Here is a 21,466-nt window from a genome sequence, read left to right on the forward strand (position 1 = left end):
AATCCAACTATATACGAGGAAAAAGCAGCCAAGGGGAAAAAGGTGGCTGAAATATAAGCAGAGGAATACTGGTCGAAAGGGGGAAAAAGAAAAGGGGGTGTGGAGCGTATGCAGCGTGTATGTATTCATCCGTGGGTGTCTATCCCGGGTGTCATTAGCGTATTAGTGCTGGAGTGGGGGGTTGCTTGCGGGGGGTCCATCGCGGTCACAACCATTAAGCGTCAGGTCTCATGTGTCGTAAAGGAAAAAAAATAAAGGGGGGGTTGGCCGACTACCGCTTCGCGGGGTGGCGGCATCCCTATGTGACGTGGGTACGTTATACTGTGTGTTGGCGAGAGGGAATCCCGTCACATGCGCTTATCACTCCTCATCGCACCTGTTACTCAGTTCCCACCCAAGGGGAGGAGGGGATCTAGGTGACTCCCTGATCTAGGCAGGCCTGGTGGAAAGACTTCAGTGTGTCGTCCCAGATTTGCGCTATGGGGAATTTCCTGAGCCCTGCTATCTCCTCCCTGTGCAGGGTAGTGCTTTCTGCCCTTTCCCAGTTGTCAAACGAGGCGCGCCAGTGCTTGATTTATTTATTTATTTAAAAACATTTGTAAAGCGCGAAACGAAGGCCCGTGGGCATCTCGGCGCTAAGTAACTGCAATGTTTAACCAACAAGGGGACTGGGAGTTCATTGATTAAAAAGCCAGGTTTTAAGGTTTTTGCGGAAAGACCAAAGGGACGTGCTGGTCTTGATTGAATGAGGCAATGTGTTCCATAGTTTTGGAGCGGCCACAAAGAATCTTCTGTCACCCCAGTTGACAGATTTAGTTCGGGGGATCACCAGTTCCAAGGAACTGGAGGAGCGCAGTGTTCTAGACAAGCAGTAGGGGGTTAGGTTCTGAGTGAAGGACACTGGTCCGGCATTGTGTAAGGCCTTGTATACCAAGCACAGGGATTTGAACTTGATATGCGGGGATTTGCTGTGTTTCCAGCGTTTGGTGAGGAGTCTCTTGGCTGTAATTAGTCCTAGGTCCCAAAATCTGGATAGAGCTTTGTTGTGCTTTGTCCGTTTATACAGGCCTAGCAAACACGTCTCCCATGTGTGTTGCAGCTGTGTGTCAGTCCATTTTGCCAAGAGCGACGTCACGGCATGCCAGTACAGGTCATACATCTTGCCCATAGTGGTCTGCTAACCACAGCAGCCCACCATTCTTGTGATGGTCACCAATCGCAGTAAATCACAGTTTGCGACCTATGTCATGAATATTGATAAGGTAGGTGGGATTGCGACCAAGGTGATAGGTTTCAATTCTGGTTACATTGTTTCAGGCACTCTTGGCCCTTTGCTATGGTTTCAGTGGCCTAGGCAGGTCCATATTTAGTGCTAATGCCCAAGAATGGTGCTATAGTAAAGACAGAGAATTGTTGTGTGTTGCTTACGGTATTATACAGTGCAAACGGTTATGCAAGAGTGATTTTTTGATTGCCCTTGATTGGTGATTGTGCAGCTATCCCTGTATTACAGACACATTTTAATTGGAGAACTTCAACTATGCGCTATGTGGTGGCATTGTTCATAATGGCCCCTTCATTGGTAGTGGCTTGATCCCCACCCACCCTAATTGCATGTTTGCAGGCCTTGACAAAGTCATCTGGGCCAGGAATTCGAGGAAAATGAGGACCTGTTCAATTCATCTGGGACAATTCATGCCATAAGTTAACTATAAGTGTACCTTAAGGCCAAAAATTAAGTTGCACTGGACTGGTTTCCTATCAAGACAGGTCACATGCAATCAGGAATCTAAGCAGGCTGCATTATTTAATCAGTCCAGTTTTTAATACACATTTTAGTTACTTATTAAGTGGGTTATATGACTCAGAGACTACCCACTAAAGTGGGGCATACCTATGTAATAAATGTTTTTCCCTGACCGCATTGTTGTACTTGGCCAGGCTACTGTTGGCCAATAATATTTGAAAGGTCTTCTGTCCTGTGTCACTAAGTTGCTCTGGTTGGAGAAAACTGATTCTTATTGTGGCTCTGTGCCATCTGGTGAACAGGCAGCCAGGCAGCTGCCAGCTCTCCAGGTCATCTTTCAAGCTCATATTTATGATGATGCAGAAGGACTTAGACAGCTGCCTGGTGCCCTCTTCACATACGTGGCAGCTAACTGTCTTACTCCTCTGTGACGCACAACCATTTACAGGAACAGAAAGAATGAGCCAGCTTCTCTGGTCCTGTTTGCAATTGCAAAGGCAGCACTAGGCCATCTGTCAGCAGACTCTGCCTTCCCTCAATGCCATTGTTTTGGCAGTGAAAGAGAAATGGGACAATGTCAAACAGGACACCAGACCAGCCCTCAAGCTTCCCCAGCCTTGTTGTCCTGCAGAAGGCCGACAGTTCTTCCAGGCTTCCTTTAGCTTCCAAGTAATGAAGGTGAAGGAGAACCAGGAAAGATAACAGCTGCCAGGGGCCTTGTTTGCATCTGCTTAAAGGGCACCAGTACACCTTTCAGGTAGACCACTCCTTCTTTACCCACATAAGGCTGCAGGGCATGGATGTGCAAGGCAGTTAGCAGGTCCCCCACTGTCCTCATTGTAGTTGCTAACAGGGCCCAATAGAAGCTAACAGCTCTCACAGTTCCTCAGTGGAATTTCTGTGAAAGTGAAAGAGCACCTTGGTTCCTTAGGTTCCTTACTGACTGAGCATATAGATACTGACTGCAAGGCACCATTAACGGTCATTGCCGCCTATGGCCATTAATGCTCATCAGTGCATGGGGATAATACAGCTTATTAATGGTTCCGCTCATTACGGTTCCTTAATGACTGGGCTCATGGATAGTTACTGTGAATGGTCATTAATGTTTTTTTCTACCTGGGTCCATTAAGGCACCATATTAGAAGGGGCTGAGAAGCCGCACATGGCAGAAGAAGATGCTGAGTGAATGGTGAAGAGCAGATGGAGGGAGCTGGTACCTATGTTGACGCTGAGGAGGCAGCTCTGTTGACCTCTGGGGCCCAGGGGACAACTGTACTAAACCCACGCACCAGGAATCAAACGGTGGCGATGGTGATGACTGAAATAGTAGGGTGCATACCCATTTTGGTGGCAACCTCTTACTGCTGTGTAGACATTCTGTAGGGTGTTTCACTGCAGACATGAACTACATAAACCCCGGGGGGGGAGGGGCAGGGTGGGTTGGGAATTTAACTTGGTCATGGAAGAGACAAATTACAGGTTCTCTGTGGTGCAACGATGATAATCATTTTAAATGGATGGGCTTTAAAGATGGGGTTGCCTGATGGCGAGGTTCCTGCACGAGGATGAGAAGCAGGTCTATTTTTACTCTGCTGCTCATGATTTGCTCTGAGAGCAGATTACTTCTTTGCATTGCTTGGAACTCTAACCATTTTTAGGAGGACTAAGACCCTTCTACAGCCAGTTTCAGACCACTCACTCCTTTTGGTGGTAATGGCAACCAGAATGGGCAGACACCATGAGGGATGGAAACTAGATGCCTAGGATCTACCTGATCATCGCATAGCAGAGTCCTTAACGTAAACCACAGAAAAAACTCTGGAGATAATATTGGGTTGGGGAGATCAGAGGTGTTGCTGTTAGGTGCGTATAACATGGTTATTAGAAGGCAGACCATGTTCAAGTTCTAAGGAAGTAAAAAGGCCTGAGTGCTAGAAAGCTGAAGTAAGATAAAACAGTGTTGAACAAAGACTACACACAAAACCCAGTCCAGACAGTAGGACGATGTCTGACAACAAAAAGCAGTAGGATGATATCGGACGACAAAATGCAAGAATATTACACCCTAAAACCAGGATGTTTAAGCTTCCAAAGGAGATAATATCAGGTTTGCCATAACCGGGAAACCTGATTGCCTGACTTCATAGACTGAACAAAGAGAATAGGTGGATACCAGATGTGATAAACGCAATGTCATCTAAAGGATTTCTGGGGCCTCAGGGGAAGGCATATTTTGAATACCTTCTCTGAGCAACTTTTTTTATTACCCATTTTCTGCTATTTCAAGCCTGCAAGATAACAAATAATATTGAATGTTATGTTAAATTATCAGAAATGGGTTCCCACAAAAGCAGCCAAAAAGTGTCTTGACTGGTGATCCAAAAACATGAGGCTCCTCAAGGATCAAAACCTTTGAGAGGGTTATCTAAATTGGGAGATATTTATAGCTTAACTGGAATTAGTCTTTCGACCAACTATTCTTCAAGCTAGAAGAATCAATCTTCTTTTGACACCTCCACCTACTCCATGCCCTTCAGAATTATATGTGGAAACAGTGTTCTATCAGATTGTTCCACAATAGTAATTAGGGTCCACACTCAACTCAAGACAAAACAAGTATAGGCAAAGCATATGGCTTTGCCAATGTGTTTAGCCATGTTTTACACCAGCGTGGCTGCTGTTCAGCATGGATAAAAGCTAGCGTCTTAGAGAACAGTGGCGTGGAGTGCAGTGGCATAGAATGGTGTAGAGTGGTGTGGACTGGCATAGATTGGTGTGGTGTAGAGAGTCGTGGAGTGGCATGGAATGCCCTGAAGTAGAGTGGAGTGTTGTAGAGTGGAGGGGGTAGGGTGTTGGCGGCATAGAGTGGAGTGGCATTTAGTGTTGTGAATTGGCGCAGGGTGCCATAAAGTAGAGTAGAGTGTTTTGAAGTGGTGTAGTCTGGTGTGGTGTAGAGTGGAGTGGTGTAGACTGAAGTGGAGTAGAGTGGAAGGGCATAGAGTGGAGGGGCATAGCCTGGAGGGCGTAGAGAGGAGGGGAGCAGAGTGGAAGGGGAGCAGAGTGGAGGGGAGTAGAGAGGAGGGGAGTATATTGCAGGGATGTTGAGAGGAGAGGCGTAGAGTGGAGTACAGTGCTGTGGCGCAGAGTAGAGAAGAGTGGTTTAGAGTGGAGTTGTGTACAGTGGAAAAGTGCTGTAGAGCGGAGTGTCATAGAGCGGAGTGCTGTAGAGTGAAGGGGCGGAGAGTGGAGTGTCGTGGAGGGTCATAGAAGAGGGTTGTAGAGTGACGTGTACTAGAGTAAGTGTCGAAGAGTCGAATAGAATAGAGTGTTAGAGTGTAGTGGCGTAGTGGCGTAGAGTGGAGTGGCTTGGAGTGGCGTACAGTGGAGCAGCGTGGAGTGGCATAGAGTGCAGTGGCATAGAGTGGATTGTCGTAGAGTGAAGTGTCAGAGTCTAATGATATAGAGTGGGTTGTAGGGGCATATTGTGGAGTGGTGTAGAGTGTCATAGAGTGAAGTAAGTGAAGTAAAGTGGAGTACAGTGAAGAGGGTCATGGATTAGAGTGTTGTGGAGGGTGGAGTAGAGTGTCGAAGTGTGGAGTGGCGTAGAGTGTTGTAGAATGGAGTGGCCTAGAATGGCGTAGAGGGGGAGGGGCATAGAGTATGGTGCATAGTGTGTCAATGTGTACAGTAGATTACAGTAGGGTGCAGTGGCATAGAGTGGAGTAGAGAATCAGAGTGGAGTAGAGTAGATTGTCATAGAGTGGCATAGTGTGGAATGGAGTAGAGTGTCATAAAGTGAAGTATTGTGGGGTGTCATAAAGTGAAGTGCTGTAGAGTGGAGTGGCATTGTCTGGCATAGGGTAGACTAGAGGGTCACTGATTGGAGTGTAGCGTAGTAGAGTGTTGTAAAGCGATGTCATAGAATGGAAAGCAGTCGAGTGGCAAAGAGTAGACAAGAGTGGCATAGAGTGGAGTAGAGTAGCATAGAGTGGAGGAGAAAAGAGTGGAGTAGAGTGCCGTAGAGTAGAATGCAGTAGAGTGGCACAGAATAAAGTGTTGCTGAGCGGTGAGGAGTGGAGTAGAATGTTTTAGAGTGGAGTGTAGTAGAGTTTTGTGCAGTGTCATGGGGTGACATAGAGTATAATGCCATAGAACAGGATACAGAGAAGTGGAGTAAAGTGTGGTGGAATGTAGAGTGGCGTAGACTAATCATTTGTAGATTTATATAGCGTGGCTAATCACCTGGGAGGGTATACAGGCGCTGTCAAAGGGCACGGGGAGATTAAGTAATTTGCAGAGAATCACAGGATGTTAAGCCGTGCCGAGACACAAACCCGGATCCCCAGCTCCTGAGTCAGCCGCTCTGGCTGCTGTGCCACATCCTCGGAGTAGAGTGGAGTGGTGTAGCGTAGAGGAGAGTAGAGAGTCATGGAGTAGAGTGTTGTAGAGTGGAGTTGCATAGAGTGGAGTATGTATGGTGTGGTAGTGCACTGCCATTACAGCGATCACATTTTAAATTGAAATGACCATTAAATTTGCACATACAGTTTTACTGATAACGCTACACAGCGCACAAGTCGTAATGTGTGGAAACAGCATTACCTAGTGTATTGATTTGTTTTGATTGTATTAAAATATTTGTTTATATCACACTTCAGAATAACAAAAAAAATGCTTAATTTGTGCTTTTCTAGTTCTGATATATTCTGAAATATTGCATAGTTCATTTACAAACATTTAAATGTTGTTGTATGCAAGAAAAAAATAACATTCTACAGCATTTCCTACAGCACACCCCCAGTACCCAGCAAGATTGTCATATAAAGCCTCTCACTTTGAAGTCAGAGAAAGAAAAGTAAACAACAGCTCCCTGGAAGACACACCCTGACATTTGACCTCCTTTGTTGCACAAACAGCAAAATGTGACAAGATAAGAACAAAAAGTAAAAGCCTGTGGACAGAAGGCGAGCACTTGTGGAAGAATACGAGGAAGGACTCCGAGAGATGGTAAACAGGCTCTCCTCCATGGGAGGGACTAAGACATGCTAGACAATCTAAATCAAATAAAGACAGCAAACAGAAAGCAAGCAAATACATGTGAGTTACAAATCACAAAGCCAATGGTAAGCAATGGGCGAAATATATTCCCTGGGGAGCTTTCAGAAGTTCCCCAAGAAGTCTTTGCAAACCAGACAGCTGAGCTGTCATGTAGGCTTCAACTTAAAAAGGCACTACAGCTGATAGATAAGGCGTCAGTCAATAATTCCCACAATATGTTCGCCTATTTCATTTTTTGGGCTGACAACCATAATTACTGTGGCACTTTAACTGTAGTTTTTAAATAAAGTTTTTTGAAACACGTTAATCCTCTGAGCAGAGTTACTCATAACGTATTTTTTTTAATGTTTTTTATTGTGAATTTTAGCTTTTTAATGGTACCACATCTGCCTCTTATGCAAAAAAACACCAATGGACATGGCCTTTGGCAATGTGCAGCGGGTGTTGAGTGCACAGCCAGGCCCTGCTACCATATTGGTATCCATAATGCTCTATATCATTGGCTTTTGACAATGTCTAATCTCGCAGGATTTTCAGAGTTTGCAAATAATTAAATGGAAAATAAATAAAAAAAATGGTAAGGGTTCATGAACCTGTGACGAAAAAAGTGCCTTTTTAGTGGTGCCTTTCTCTGTCCCTTATGAACCTCAAAGTATCCATCCCCCATCCTCCCAAACACTGTTTTCAAACATGAAGGATTCAGTGCCTGATATTCTGTAATGGCCTCTGTACGGACAATTTTTAATTGGTTTCTGCCAATCAGATCATCAATCCCTCTGAGGGGCCGTAGGTCCCGATAATATGCGAAGGGAAGAATTCTTCTTCATTAAATGTATATTCTCAAACCTTCCTCAGACACAGTACTGTCCACCAGTGGTCAGGATATCTATACACTTTAAATCTTCAAAATCACCCATTACTTTTTTGACATCAAAATATCTAAAAATCTACTGAACAGATTTGCACAAAAACACAAACAGCTTCTATCATGAGGAACGTTTTAGATTCATGGCAAGTTTGGTATGATTCCATTCAGTAGGTTTTGCTCTAGCTGAAAGCAAAACTTCATAAGGAAGGTAAAAAGGAAAATACTTATGTTTTGTGTCCCACCCCTAGGTTAGGGCCGGACTGGCCGTAGCACTGGCATTGCCCCAGTGGGCCGGAGGGGTTTGGTGCCGGTTTTGTGCCCGTGGGGCCGGTTGTCTTACAGGGGGGTGGTTTTGCAGCAGTGCTGCAATATGAGTCCGCGTAACAAAAGCAGGAGCATTGCTTTTCTCTAGCATCCACGCCAGCACTGCCTAAAGCCTAGGTTTTTAAGCCAGTACTTTCTAGATTTTTGATAGGCATTGCAGAATAATAAAACATGTAGTTCATTTTCCAACTGGTATGAGCATGCAGGGCATTGTTTGGTGGAGGAGGGCTCAGAGCAGGTACTTGTGAATGCTCTAAGATGGAGGGTACCATACCTCCACTGCAAGAATAACTTCCTGGTCAAGACAGGACAGATTCCATCAAGGACCTGTTCCAAGAGGTAAAAGTCTTTAGATTGAATAAAGGAGCTTGTTAAAGACCCCAACCGTATATTCCCTAGTAAGGTATTTATTTTTAAATCATAATAATCCTTTGCTAGACGTTTGCGTGAAACCTTACTGCAAGCGTTTTCAGGGTCTAGCCATAGTTCTGGCCTTCCCAAACTTTCACATGTCTTTTTTATGTATTTTAACCAGGGAATTTTCGCTGTATTTGGTAAACTTAAAATCTCTTTCAGCTCCATCCGGTACATCAGGAGCTCTGGAGTAGTCCAGAGTCGTCGCCAGAATGTTAGTGGTTTTAGACCCAATTCTTCTTCAATCGATCTAAGGCCCAAGTCAAATCTAAGGGGTAGAAGCGGGGTACTTGAGGGTAGGGCTGTAAATTGCCTGATGTACTTGTTTTCTGTAGTCATCAAGTTTTGGCCAGATGTGTGCCCCCACAATTCCCCGCCATGTGTGACTGCCCCCCTCGCCTGCATTTTATAGATTTCGAGCAATGGACCGAGTGGTTTGAAAGTTGATCTATTTATTATCCTGGAAATACCAACCGTTGACTGCACCAATTTAAGATTGGTCTTTGTTTGGTGTGTATCGCAGGTCATGTTTTGGTTGATGGTCACCCCCAGAAACTCGAATGTGTGAACCCTGTCTAGCCTCGTTGTGCCTATGGTTGGTTTGGGGCGTGTTGTGGGCGGGGGGCTGAAAATCATGAATTTAGTCTTGAGGGTATTAATCTCCAGCCCCCTCTCCCCACAAAATGCCACAAAACCATCCAGGACACGTTGTATCCCCATCGGGGATTTTGGCAGCAGTAGGGTGTCATCCGCAAACATAATTGCGGGCACCCTGCTGCCGTTGATCCTTGGGGCATCTATATCATTAATCCCAGTCAAATGGGCGATTACCCCGTTGACAAAGAGGCAGAACAGGGTTGATGCAAGCACACAACCCTGTCTCACCCCTCTGTCAACGGGGAATCTCGCTGAAAGCAACCCGTTCCTGCCACACCTGACCCGTGCAAAATTGTCTTGATGAAGTCTCATCAGTGTATTCAAGAGATCAGGTGGAATGCCCAGCTCCACTAGCACGGACCATAGTTTGGGTCTTGGCACCAAATCGAAGACGGCACGCAAGTCTACAAAGACCGTGTATAAGCTGCCGCCCTCGATTGTTACAGTTTTCCAGAATAATAAATTAAGACGGAAAATCTGATCCGTTGTTGAGGTCTTCTTTCTGAATCCTGCCTGATAGGGGCTCAGAATAGAAAACTCGTCAATCCAATCTTGGAGGCGATCTAGTATCAGTCTCCCGAATAGCTTTTGTGATACATCGATGAGGCTGATAGGCCTGTAGTTGGCTGGGAGCAGAGGTGAACCCTTCTTGAATATTGGGACAATCTCTGCTCCCAGCCAAGTACAGGGCACCTCCATACCCCTCAGGACAGCGTTAAAGATCACCAATAGGTACGGAGCCCATTAGTCTGGCTCTTGTTTAAAAAGATCACCTGGAAGCCCATCCAGGCCAGGAGCTTTGCCAGATGCCGGCCTGGAGATTGCAGCCCGCACCTCTTCCTCAGTGAAAAGATCCACCTCTAGCTGTGGGGAAATAGTTGGCATTAGGTCAGCTGAGGCCCCATCTGTGTCCATATTAGCTCCCTTGTAAAGAGCTTGGAAATGTTCTTCCCAGACCTTAGCTGAAATATTAGGTTCGACGGCCGAAGATAGCTCTTCGGACCCCGTATTTACAACTTGCCAGAATTTGCGGGAATCCTTATCTGCCAGTGTGATGGTGAGATTCTCCCATTTCTCCTGTTCCCATTCCGTCCTAGCATGGGTGGACAACTGCTTATAGTCCCTTCTCCTTGCCTGTATTACGGATCTATTATTACCCTGCTTTAGGGAAATTAGTAGATCCGATTTAGCCTTTCGTCAGGCAGCGTTGTACCACGAAGAACGGTGGCTCATGGTACCCCCAGTTTTTCCTGGGGAGAAAAGAACTTCAGCCATGATCTTAATAAGTTCCTCATGAGCGGACCAGAGTTTTTTGTGCATATCATGGGCGTGGGGTTGCTCCACTAATGCGCTAACCGTTTCGAGTGTGGGAATAACACAGCCATACAACTTTGAAACCTTTTCTGGATTAGTGGCTAGTTTGTCCCACCTCACTCTGCGTCTATTATTTGCTAAGGTCAAGCCTGAAACGAGCACATATGCACCAGCCGGGTTTTCGTTGTCTATACCAGGCAAAGAGTATTCTAATTCTAGCGCGTTATGATCGCTGTCGTCCCTGTCTATCATCCTAAAGGCCTTAATTTTAGACTAGGAGGATAGTTGAACTAATATATAGTCTAATCTTGACTCCCTCCCTACTTTGTTAAATGTGCATTTAGGGGGAATGTCAGAATTCCAACGCCCGTTACAGGCCCTAATTGCATGTTTAAGAGTTAAAGCAGTGATCTGTACTGCTAGAGGGGTCCAAGCTCTAGGGGGAGGCGCCACCGTGGAGGGTACTGACCACAGCACGTCCTCTTCCATTGTTGTGCCATCTAATAGTCCTATTAGTGGCTCAAAGTGGCAGTTCAGATCCCCTCCAACCACAAAGGGTGTACCCTCGGCAATATCATTGAGGAAGGTAGAAAGCTCCTCAATGGTATTCGATTCACTATCACTAACTCTGATCCACGTTTGGGTATATACACACATGCCAATGTGTTGTTTTAGACCTTGAAGATGATGCAGTTTTATGCATTTTTCAGAGATACAACAAAAACATCACAAAAATGAGTGAGTGCAAGATAATTTTCAAGATTTACTGACACTAATTTCCATAGGATGCAGTTTCCCCTTTCCCCACACTCACAAGTGAGAAGGTTGGTGAAAGTATGAAATAGTCAGTACCTTGTCAAATGCGTTTCTGTAAATTATATAAATGTTTTTAAAGTCCTTTTCCCCAGTGCACTCAAGATGTTTCGTTTCATCTGCTATGTATTTCTCAATGCTCTTCAGAAAGGTTCGGTCACTTTCCCTGATAATAGGAGGAAGAACTGGCGACTTGTTCAACATGGCAGTAGCAGCAGACATATTTGATGATCACCGCTTGTGAAAAAGTGTTGTTGTTTCTGTTGGCACTCAAAAGTCTTCATTTGACACCTGAAAAGTAAATACAGTGTATTCGATAATATGCCACTTACACTGATATTTCATGCAGCGCTTTTAACAGCAAATATGTTTTTTAACATTTGCCATAGGCACTTTGAGTGAATATTATAGAGCCTGATGAACAAAGGCATTTTACAATTGCAAAGACTGCAATTGCAAAATTACAGAGCGTTTGTAAGAAACTGAATAATTAATTAGGATGGGTGACTACTCACCTCAGGGAATAATCACAACACTTATCGGGATGAACCCTCAAAGCTATCCCTCTGGTAGCTATGCCATAGAGCAGAAAAGCTTAGCTTAGGACAATCTGAAAAATATTTATACAGTAATAAAGTTAAAATGCACAACAATAAAAATACCAGATTGAATTAGAAAATAGAGTAAAAGTTTATTAACAAAATTACACGAAAATGAAAAAATTACTTTAGGGGACCTGGAGATAAGATTTTTTTTAAATGTAAATAGAAATAGTGCCAAAAAGCAACAAGCATTGGCATAGCCAATAGGTCTCGCCTTTGGGACCGTAGAAGTATTTAGCCATGCAACAGTTGATGTTGCTGCACCGAGGATATTGTGCTGGATAACTAAACACTTATAAGGTCCCAAAGGCGTGACCTATTGGCTATGCCAATGCTTGTTAGAACTGCCAGTGCTGAGGGCCGATAGGACCCAGCCCACGGAAAGTCCTGAGTACAACGGTGTTAGGTTTCCAGGATTGGAATTGGTGAGATTAGCGGCAGTCATGCACCTTTTACCAAAGTTTAGGAGATAAATGCACCTAATCACGTGCCCGTCCCACTCTTCGAGAGCGGGGCATCTCTTTAGAAAGACAGGTCGTTCTCTTCTCCCTTCGTGGAGAGCGCGCCATGCACGCTACTGTACTCTGACGTAGGGCGCAATTCCCCCTAGAGCAGAGGTCTTCAAACTTTTTGATGCCGAGACCCCCTTGTAAAACCTTTTTAGGCGTAAGGACCCCTTCCGACAAAAGATTCTAGAAACTGGTACTCCTCATCATAAACAACTATCGACAACCATAAATGCGCCTGTTAGACCTCATCACATCCATCCATCCATCATTCATCCACCCACACTTCCACACATCCATCCACCCTTTCATCCTTCCATCCATACATCCATCCTTTACCTATTCACCCGTCCATCCATCCATCCATCATTCTTCCACCCACCTTTTCACACATCCATCCATCATTCATCCATGCAACCTTTCATCCATCCACCCATACATCCATCCTTCATCCATCCACCCTTTCATCCTTCCATCCATACATCCATCCTCCCTTTCATTATTCCATCCATATATCCATCCACCCTTTCATCCATACATCCATCCTTCATCCACCCACCCTTTCATCCATCCATCCATCCATCTACCCACCCATCCATCCACCCTATCATCTTTACATCCATCCACTCATCATTCATCCACCCACCTTTTCACACATCCGTCCACCCTTTCATCCTTCCATCCGTCCGTCCATCCATACAGCCATCCACCCTTTCATCCATCCATCCATACATCCTTCATTCACCCACCTTGTCTGTGCCTCTCTCATGGGGGGTCAGTATCTCTCTGCTTCGTCTTCCTCTCTCATGGGAGGGCATCTCTGTGCCACCCTGCTTGGGGGGGTGGGGGGGCTCGGGGGGTAAGGGGGTGACAGCCGGCTGTGAAAACATCTCACCATGAAGAACAGACTCTCAACCACATTTCTCCTGCACAGGCGGCAGGTATGAGGGCTCGTGGGACTTGAACCAATGATATGATTGTAATGTCCTTCTGCTGTCCTTCTGCTGTTTACTGTGTATTTGTAAAGCGCTCTGATACCGACGGGTTAAACTAGCGCTATATAAAACGTTAAAAGTAAAAATAAACCCACAGCTAAGTCCATTGAACTCAAAGGACTACAGCCTCCTCCCCCACCCCCTTCTCCCCGAGCCCCCCCCAACCCCTGTATGTCAGCCCGGCTGAAACAGCTTGGACACACACAAAGGCACACCAGAGTACTATCACAGGTCTTTAAAAGACCTTTACTTGTTAATGAGGCTTTGATGTGTTTCACACCTCGGTGTGAATTAGGCGGCCTCCGCCTTGAGCACCCTCGATCAGCCCGACGCCAGGAACTGCACTCTGGCAGAATCTGCGACCCCCTTCCCAGGACGCCACGACCCCCCTGGGGGTCGCGCCCCACAGATTGAAGACCTCTGCCCTAGAGGAAGGCGGCAGCATTAGCAAATCCTGCCGTAAGGCAAGAACACAGTTCCACGAGAGGAAACCTGGAAACCTTCTGTCATATCGTTTCAGCACTGACTTGCACCCCAGGGTGTTTTTTCCGGCAGTGCATAATTTACTAGCGCTCGTACTAAAAGCAAAACGTGGCGTGTCTCCCATGGTGGCACAGTGTTTATTACTAAAACATTTGTGCCGTTGCTTGCTTTCATTACGTTTATGAAATCTATGTTTTCATGAACCGTGCTCTTATTTCATCGGTGATGAAAGTAAAGATTATTCAACCATTCAAATCCACCCTTGCACAACAAGTCATTCCTCTTCCCTCCGTTATAAGCTGTCTTGCTCTGCTATCAGCTTTGCAGTTTTCTGTTTTCAGCGCTGGAACACAGCTGTGCGCTCTACAAGTCACCATAACATAGCAATGCTTAGGAACTAAATTTGAGCTATGGTGTTACACTAAGTGAATTTGTTTATGCCAGAAAGAACAGTAATGTGCTATTTATAAGCCCATTCCTACCCAATCCCAACCCGTTTGACTCATACATAAACTTATAATCAGAGCTGCTGGATTTTATCGCAAAGTCAAAAACAGGTCTACCATGATCCACGACAAATTGTCCTAAAATCAAGAGAGAAAACCAAGTCACACAAGCACCCTCTTAGCAGTCCATTAATCTATGAACATGAATGTAGTTAATTCCAAGGTTTTTGCATCAACATTATTCAATGCTTCGATGTTAATTCAAACATATGGATCCAAAGACCAAATCTTGTGATTCAAGTTCTTTATTATTCAAATAGGTTAAAAGATTATTCCAGCTTTACACTGCCGACACGTGTTTCGCCCTCTCCAGGGCTTTTTCAAGGCTATCTTGTTCTGGTCTTAAGCTGCTCCGATCTTGTGCTGCTCTGGCATCGGAGAGGTTAAAGTTCAAAACAACATGGGTGTGAAGCGTTTATGCGAAACCTATTGGATATCTTGGTCACAGCGAGCTATTTAGAAAGTAGTTTCCTCTAGGTAACTTTAGTCTTGTTATGTCCCTCGTGGAGCTTTTGAAAAACAAAAGTGAATTGTCTTGTTATAGGAGTGCAACTCGCTGTGTGGAGAAAAAATCCTATATTGTTGAGTGAAGGGTTCTTGAAGACCTTGATAAGTCTTATTCTTGTTGTAACCGGGCGCCGGGTCTCCACTGCAAGGCACTTGATTTGTGGTATTTGCACTCAGTTGCATTGCTCTAACACCCCTGGTGGTGGGTGTCTTATCAAGTTCCCAGTGCACCTCTATGCTCTGATATTACACGTATCACGTACCCGGGGAGAATAACGAATAACAGTAGGTGCGGACGTTTTCTCTGATGAGAAACACTACCACCATTTTGTTTGTATAAAATTGTCCTAAATTGGCGACCAGCATTGTTGTGGAAATCTCTGTAGGTAACCACAATACCTACAAATCGCGTGGAAGTTAATTCCCCTAAGCCTCAGGAAGGAGCATTAGACTTTTGACACAACTTATTTAGATAGCCGAGTACTTCTCTATGCATAATATAGCAACAACACCCTTCCATTCACTTCTCTTGCTCCCAAAAGTCTATTCTCTCTCAGACAGCTTCAGGACTATTATCCATTGCTCTTCCAAACAATCCATTTTAAGGAAAGGAAGAACCTGGGGATGTCCGAATGCCCAATACACGGAACACAGATGACTGCAGAACTTAACTGGCTTTGTGTTGCATACTATCGAAAATACCTTCACTGTCAACTTCAGAAGTTTTCATTATTACAACCAATTATACATTTCTAAACGTGTTCTGTGTTTCGTATTAATCCTGTGTTGCACTAAGTAGATAGCACTGATTTATTCGCCGCTCAAATTGCACAGCACGATGGGAAAAATCCTGCACCATCCTAAACACACAGCCTTTGTTAATTAAATAGAACCCCTCCTAATGCGAGTGAACCCTGCCCCGGTGTGCGCACATGTGATAAGGCATGCTCGCCAAGTCTTGCTTTCAAAGGACGGGGTTTGCGCCGAGGTTTAATTATCAGGCCTGGTCCTCGAAATGCCATTAAGGTGTGCCAGGAGACAACATGCCAGCTCCAGCTCCAGTGACAGTTAACATTCACAGTGATTTTCCCTCTCCCCTGCTGACGAGTGAGGGGACCGCATTCTCTGCTTTGAATTAGCTGAGGGACATTTTAAAACCTTTCGTGATTCTTGTTTCCAAGGCACGCGCATAATGCAAGCCCGTCCGCGTCCGACCAGGTGCAGGAACCCTGGCCCTTTTCAGTACATAAGGAGTGAGTCTGCTAACATGCAACTGCTGAAACTTTTCATTTAAGTCATTATAAGCAGGGCACAAGTCCTAAACAAGCAATGGCCGCGTGGCCGTGAAAGTGAGACGGCCACGCGGCCTCGAAAGTGAAAGTAATTGCCAGCGATGCGGAGGAAGAGATAAGAAAGGCAGATGGCGGGCAGATGGCGGCTGCACACGTGCACGCGAGCGTGCATGCAAGCTTGAGGCCAGGAAAAGCTTTTGGGTAGCACTTCAAAATCCCCTTACTAAAACTCGAGTAAACAGCGCATGCGCTGCTCTAGGGTCAACCTAAAAACCACCAATGATGGTCAATAGCTGAAGCAGACTGGTACTTAGGCACAATGTGAGGTATAGAGTTACGCAGTGCGGATAGGATACACTAACCATGTTTGTAATGGTCAAAAATTTTACCTTCTGACTTAGCCTTTTGAGAGCCAATGCACCAGAGCAATATGCTGTTTTAGTCTTTTAAGTGCCAACGCACCAAAACAATATACTTATAATGTCCTAGGGACTTAGGAGTAGCAGTTAGAATCTCAAAGAGTGTCATGCAGAGGTCAACAACAGGGTGTAGTCTAGGTCCAGGTGCCACTAGTCAGCTTGGTACTACCAGGAAAAGGATCTCTTGCAGCTTACTTTCTCCTGTAGCCACACAGGAGGTCAGACAACTGACCTTTGGAATCCCCTTCTTTGTCCTGGGTACAAGGGGTTGCAGGTCCAATCCATCAGGGCTCCTCTCAGGTCACAGACAGCAGCAGGTCCAGTCTTCTTGTGATCTTAAGCAGGTCAAGAAAGTGTTCTGAAGTGGGTCCCTGGAGATGCCACATGTATGCTTGGCATTAGCCAGTGGGTGAGGCTGACCCATGGCCCCTCCCTAACCAATGGGGTAAAGGTTCTAAGACCCTGAACTACCCTTCCTTTGCAGTAGTTCATGTTTGCCTCACTGCAAATAGGCCCAAAATGCAATGTATCAGGGGAAATCCAAGATGGCAAAAGTCTTCGGCCACACTCAATTTGGACTCTGAGGCTGGTGGTGTATGTGGGGAGTGTTCTATGTTCAGGGCCTCTGGAATTATGTGGCAAGAAAATGCAAATTATGTGGCATAATGTGGCACATTGTTTATAGCATTACTTCACTATTTTGTCATTTTTACACATTGTAATACTGTCTGGGCAAATATTTCATCTCAGTACCAATGTAGCAAATCAATGCAGAAATATGCAACTGAAAGGCTAGCTGCTGTGCCGGGACCGGCCGGGGAACGTCGGCGATCACCCCCTCCCGCCCGCATCACAGCACAGGAGGGTGGAGGCGGAACCATGAAGGACGCCGGTTAGTGGAGTCGGCTCCTGAAGGCACCGGGAAACGGATGGATAAGTGAAGAGGCGCCAAGTTACAAGGCATAAGCTACAAGGCAAGGCTAACTGTTGAGACACCCCCTCCCGCCCGCACCACAGCACAGGAGGTTGGATGCGGATCCTGGAAGGACGCCGGTTAGTGGAGTCGGCTCCCGGAAGTACCGGGAAGTACTGGGCAGACACATATCTACAATCAGATCTATCTGCGATCTAAACATTACAACACCAAAAATTCTGCTGGCAAGACCAACACGCTTGGGAGACATAAGGTATTTATCTCACCCCACCCGCCTGCCCACATTTTTAGACTACCTCCTTGTACAAAATGGCGGGGGCCATAAAACTGCTTACACTCCTAAACTACCTCCTTGAGCAGCAACACGGGGCCATAAAACTGTAGAAATAAATCCTCGCTGGTACCTTTGATGTCCACGAGGCTCCACAGCTCTAACCTCTAACTCCCCCACTTTCACTCCCAGCAAGCTATGAGCAGTGCCTGCCTTGAATAGAAAGTGAAATGGTCCTGCTCTGAGCCCAGAGCAACAACAACAGACAAAGGACCACTATTTCTACTTCTACCCCCCCTATCAGTTCGGCCATCTTAGTTTGTCTATCCTGGGGAGACCATCATGGACTAGTCATTCCTACCATCGACCTAAAGACCTAAGGCCTCTTAGACTCTCAGTCTACTTCTGCACAATCACACAGCTGGACGTTTCTTATGCCGGATTTAGATAGTCTGCTTTTTCACAGTGTTATTTATTATTATACTCCTGATTGTATCCAGCACACCCCAATTTTGTATCCTGCACACATCACTTTTCTGCATCGATTGCTACCCATATATTATTGCCTCGTACAGTAGCACTATATTCTATATTCTATAACCCTAACTGTATCCTGCACATCCCACTTTATTTTCAACGGTAATGCACCGTTTACTACCTCATATATTCTTTCTTTCCTTTGCTGCTCGCTAATGCCACTTGCTGTGTCATTTAATCTCTGTCATTTTATCTGTGTGTGTATTTTTCTCAGCTCTATTTTTCATATTTTCATATGCTGTGTCACTTAATCTCTGTCATTTTATCTGTGTGTGAATTTTTCTCAGTTCTATTTTTCATATTTTCATATTTTATGCCTCATACATTTCTCGTTGCTGCGCACTAATGTCACTTGTTGCTTCATATAATTATGTGTGCAATGGTATTCTGTCACGGACTCCTGTTCCTTACATATTTTAGATTTAGAATACTCACTACTGTCACCTCAATTATATGTTATGGTTTGCACAGTGTTATATTCTAGTATTTTGTACCTGTTAGAACTGGCTATTTCTGGTAGGCTAAGGCTGACGCCATAGCCAGGCAGAAACCACCATTCTAGTCAGGGCAAGGAAGTCACACGCCAAGATAACCTCTGCTCACCCCCTTGGTAGCTTGGCTCAAGCAGTAAGGCTAAACTCGGAGGCAATGTGTAAAGCATTTGCGCCAGCGCACAACAGCAACAACATACTAGGCACACCACAGAAGAGACTCCACACAAGGTTATTATAAAAATAACTTTTGTATTGTAAAAACACATCAGATAAAATCACACATATACATGGTGCCAACTGGCACGGGCAATATTCACAGGGATTATGTACACAAGACAGGGCCACAAGGGCCACTGTCATAGTCAGATATAGCACTTCTAGAATAAGAAATAATAAAACATAAAATGGTAATCACAAAGATAACAACCAGTAACCACTGGTAACAGGAACCAGGACCTTACTAGGACCACCTGTACTAAGAAAGAAGAACCACCTAAGTATCACACAGCATTAGGGGTCTAAGAAAGAATACATTACTCATGATGCAATAACCTACATTCAGAGGAGTAAGAATAGAGCACATGATGCAATAAACTACATTCAGGGGTGCAGTGCAAGAAGACACATGATGACTAACCATTCAGAGGTGCAGCGCATGGAAAGGAAGACACATGATGCAGTAACACATTCAGAGGTGTTAAGAATAGGGCACATGATGCAATAAAATACATTCAGGGGTGCAGCGCAAGAAGACACATGATGACTAAACATTCAGAGGTGCAGCGCATGGAAAGGAAGACACATAATGCATAAACATTCAGAGGTGCCTAATATAAGTCAATAGCGCAAAAACACACAGTAGGCAATTACTATTTAAAAGCATAGAAATCGCATTGCGCCTACACCACATAAGCCACTACCTGTGGCAGTCCCTAGGCCAACTGGCCTTGTTGGGGCAAGGATGCCCTGGGTCCAAAGTCAGGGCGCGCTGCCATGCAGCGCCAGTCCAAAGTACAAAAAGCCTAAACGTGGCAGGTGCCCACAAAGTGCTGGGCACCTGGAGAACAAAAGAACTGCGCCAGGGCCCTCACTGGCCCTTAGGAGCAAACTGCGCCCAGGCTGGAGCCACACAGGCTCTAAAACACATACACTGTGCACGTTGGAGCCACACAGGCTCTGGCCAACACTGGTCAAACGTTGGAGCCACACAGGCTCTTAAAAACATATATGGCCCCTCTGAGCCACACAGGCTCTCTCAGCGTTGGGGCGACCCACTGCCATCCGGGGCCGCCCTGACTCTCCATTTACTTCATAGAATGCCCCCAGCGCCTCTCAGGGCACGAAATACAAAAACAAATGGGGCTGGGAGCCTCTCCGGGCTCCGTGCACGTTGGGGCGACCCACTGCCAACCGGGGCCGCCCATGAAGCCTTCATGGCTTCCTTCTGGCACTCTCGTTGGGGCGACCCACTGCCAACTGGGGCCGCCCATGAAGCCCTCATGGCTTCCCTCTCTCGAGCGCGAGCTCGCGCTACTGCGGGGGAGGGGCGGACACCGACAACGTGTCCCGGCGCCCCTCCCCTGCTCTGCCCCACTCCAGCCCAGACTCTCGTTGCTGCCGGTCTCTCTCTCTCGCCGGGGAGCCTCGCGGTGGGGGCAGGCACCGACAAATGTGCCTCGCGCCCCCTCCGCTTCCGTCCTCAGGCCGCTCAGACGCTCTCGGCCGCTCCTCTCGCTGCAGGGCTCCCTCCGCTCACGGGAGCCCTGCAGACCAGCCGCCATCACTCGTCCTTCTTCTCTCCCCCGGGCAGCTTCTCTCCTCTCGGGCTGCGGGGGCGGGACTTCCGGCCGGCCGCACTGGGATTGGCCGGCCGGCCATCCACTTCCGGGTCGCTGCGGGCAGCGCAGCGGCCCTTCTCCTTTAGGCAGGCAGGCGGGGAGGCATTTTAAAATATCGGCAATACCGGCGTGGGCAGCCGAAGTTGGATAAAAAAGTAAGAATAAGCGAGGTGGGCACTCGCCAGGCTGGCAAAGCGCTCCTCAGCGCTAGAATCAAAAATAAAGCGCTCGAAAGCGCTATTGGCAATAAAGCGCTCCCAAAGCGCTAGAACAAAAAGTACAAAGGGTCCTTCCAGAAATGCAGCTCCACCATGCTGCACGAAGGTCCAGAGAGTCCCAGGGGGCAAAGCAAAGTCCCCCCCATCAGCCCAGCAAGGCAGAGGGGTCCCCCAGGAGTCCAGGAAAGTCCATCAGGTGCCCAGGGGCTGGGCAGAGCCAGGGATTCCCCTGAGCTCCAGCAGCAGCATGCCCCTGGCAGATTCAAGTTGAAAACAAGAACCATTTGGAAGGGGATACAACCCCTTTTTATACAGTGCAAAACCTTTGAAGTTCTTTGAAGTCCTTTGAAGCAGGCAGTGTGAGAACCAGCTGGACTGGTTTAGAGGGAAGTCCCCTTCAGTATCAGGGACAGAGGTGTCAGTCGCCCAGCGGGAGGTGGAGCCAGCTTTGTAGTTACACAGGAACAGCCCTTCACTATCAGGTGCCATCTCCTCCCACTTCCCTGGCAGCAGATGCTGCCTTTCATCCATGGGCTGACTCAGACAACCTCCTGGGCTCTCCAGCCCCTGTCATCCTCAAACCAGACAGTCAATCCACAAGCAGGCCCATGCACTCTGGGCCAGGCTCACCAGCCAATCACACGCTAGCACCAACTTGCACAAATA

The 21,466-nt window shown here is 46.4% G+C and overlaps 1 protein-coding gene across 2 annotated transcripts in view; it reads right to left on the minus strand.

The window, feature by feature from the left end:
* The window catches only part of CLHC1 (clathrin heavy chain linker domain containing 1), a 328,255-nt gene that overhangs the window by 239,896 nt on the left and 66,893 nt on the right, over positions 1–21,466 (minus strand). For both annotated transcript variants that reach the window (XM_086927653.1, XM_086927652.1), the window contains exon 2: positions 11,238–11,489. In XM_086927653.1, the coding sequence (XP_086783779.1) occupies positions 11,238–11,420 (183 nt within the window). In that variant the 5' untranslated portion in view covers positions 11,421–11,489. The remainder of the gene's footprint in view (positions 1–11,237; positions 11,490–21,466) is intronic.

This window comes from Lissotriton vulgaris, chromosome 6 (assembly GCF_964263255.1).
Source record: "Lissotriton vulgaris chromosome 6, aLisVul1.2, whole genome shotgun sequence".
NCBI lineage: Eukaryota > Metazoa > Chordata > Amphibia > Caudata > Salamandridae > Lissotriton > Lissotriton vulgaris.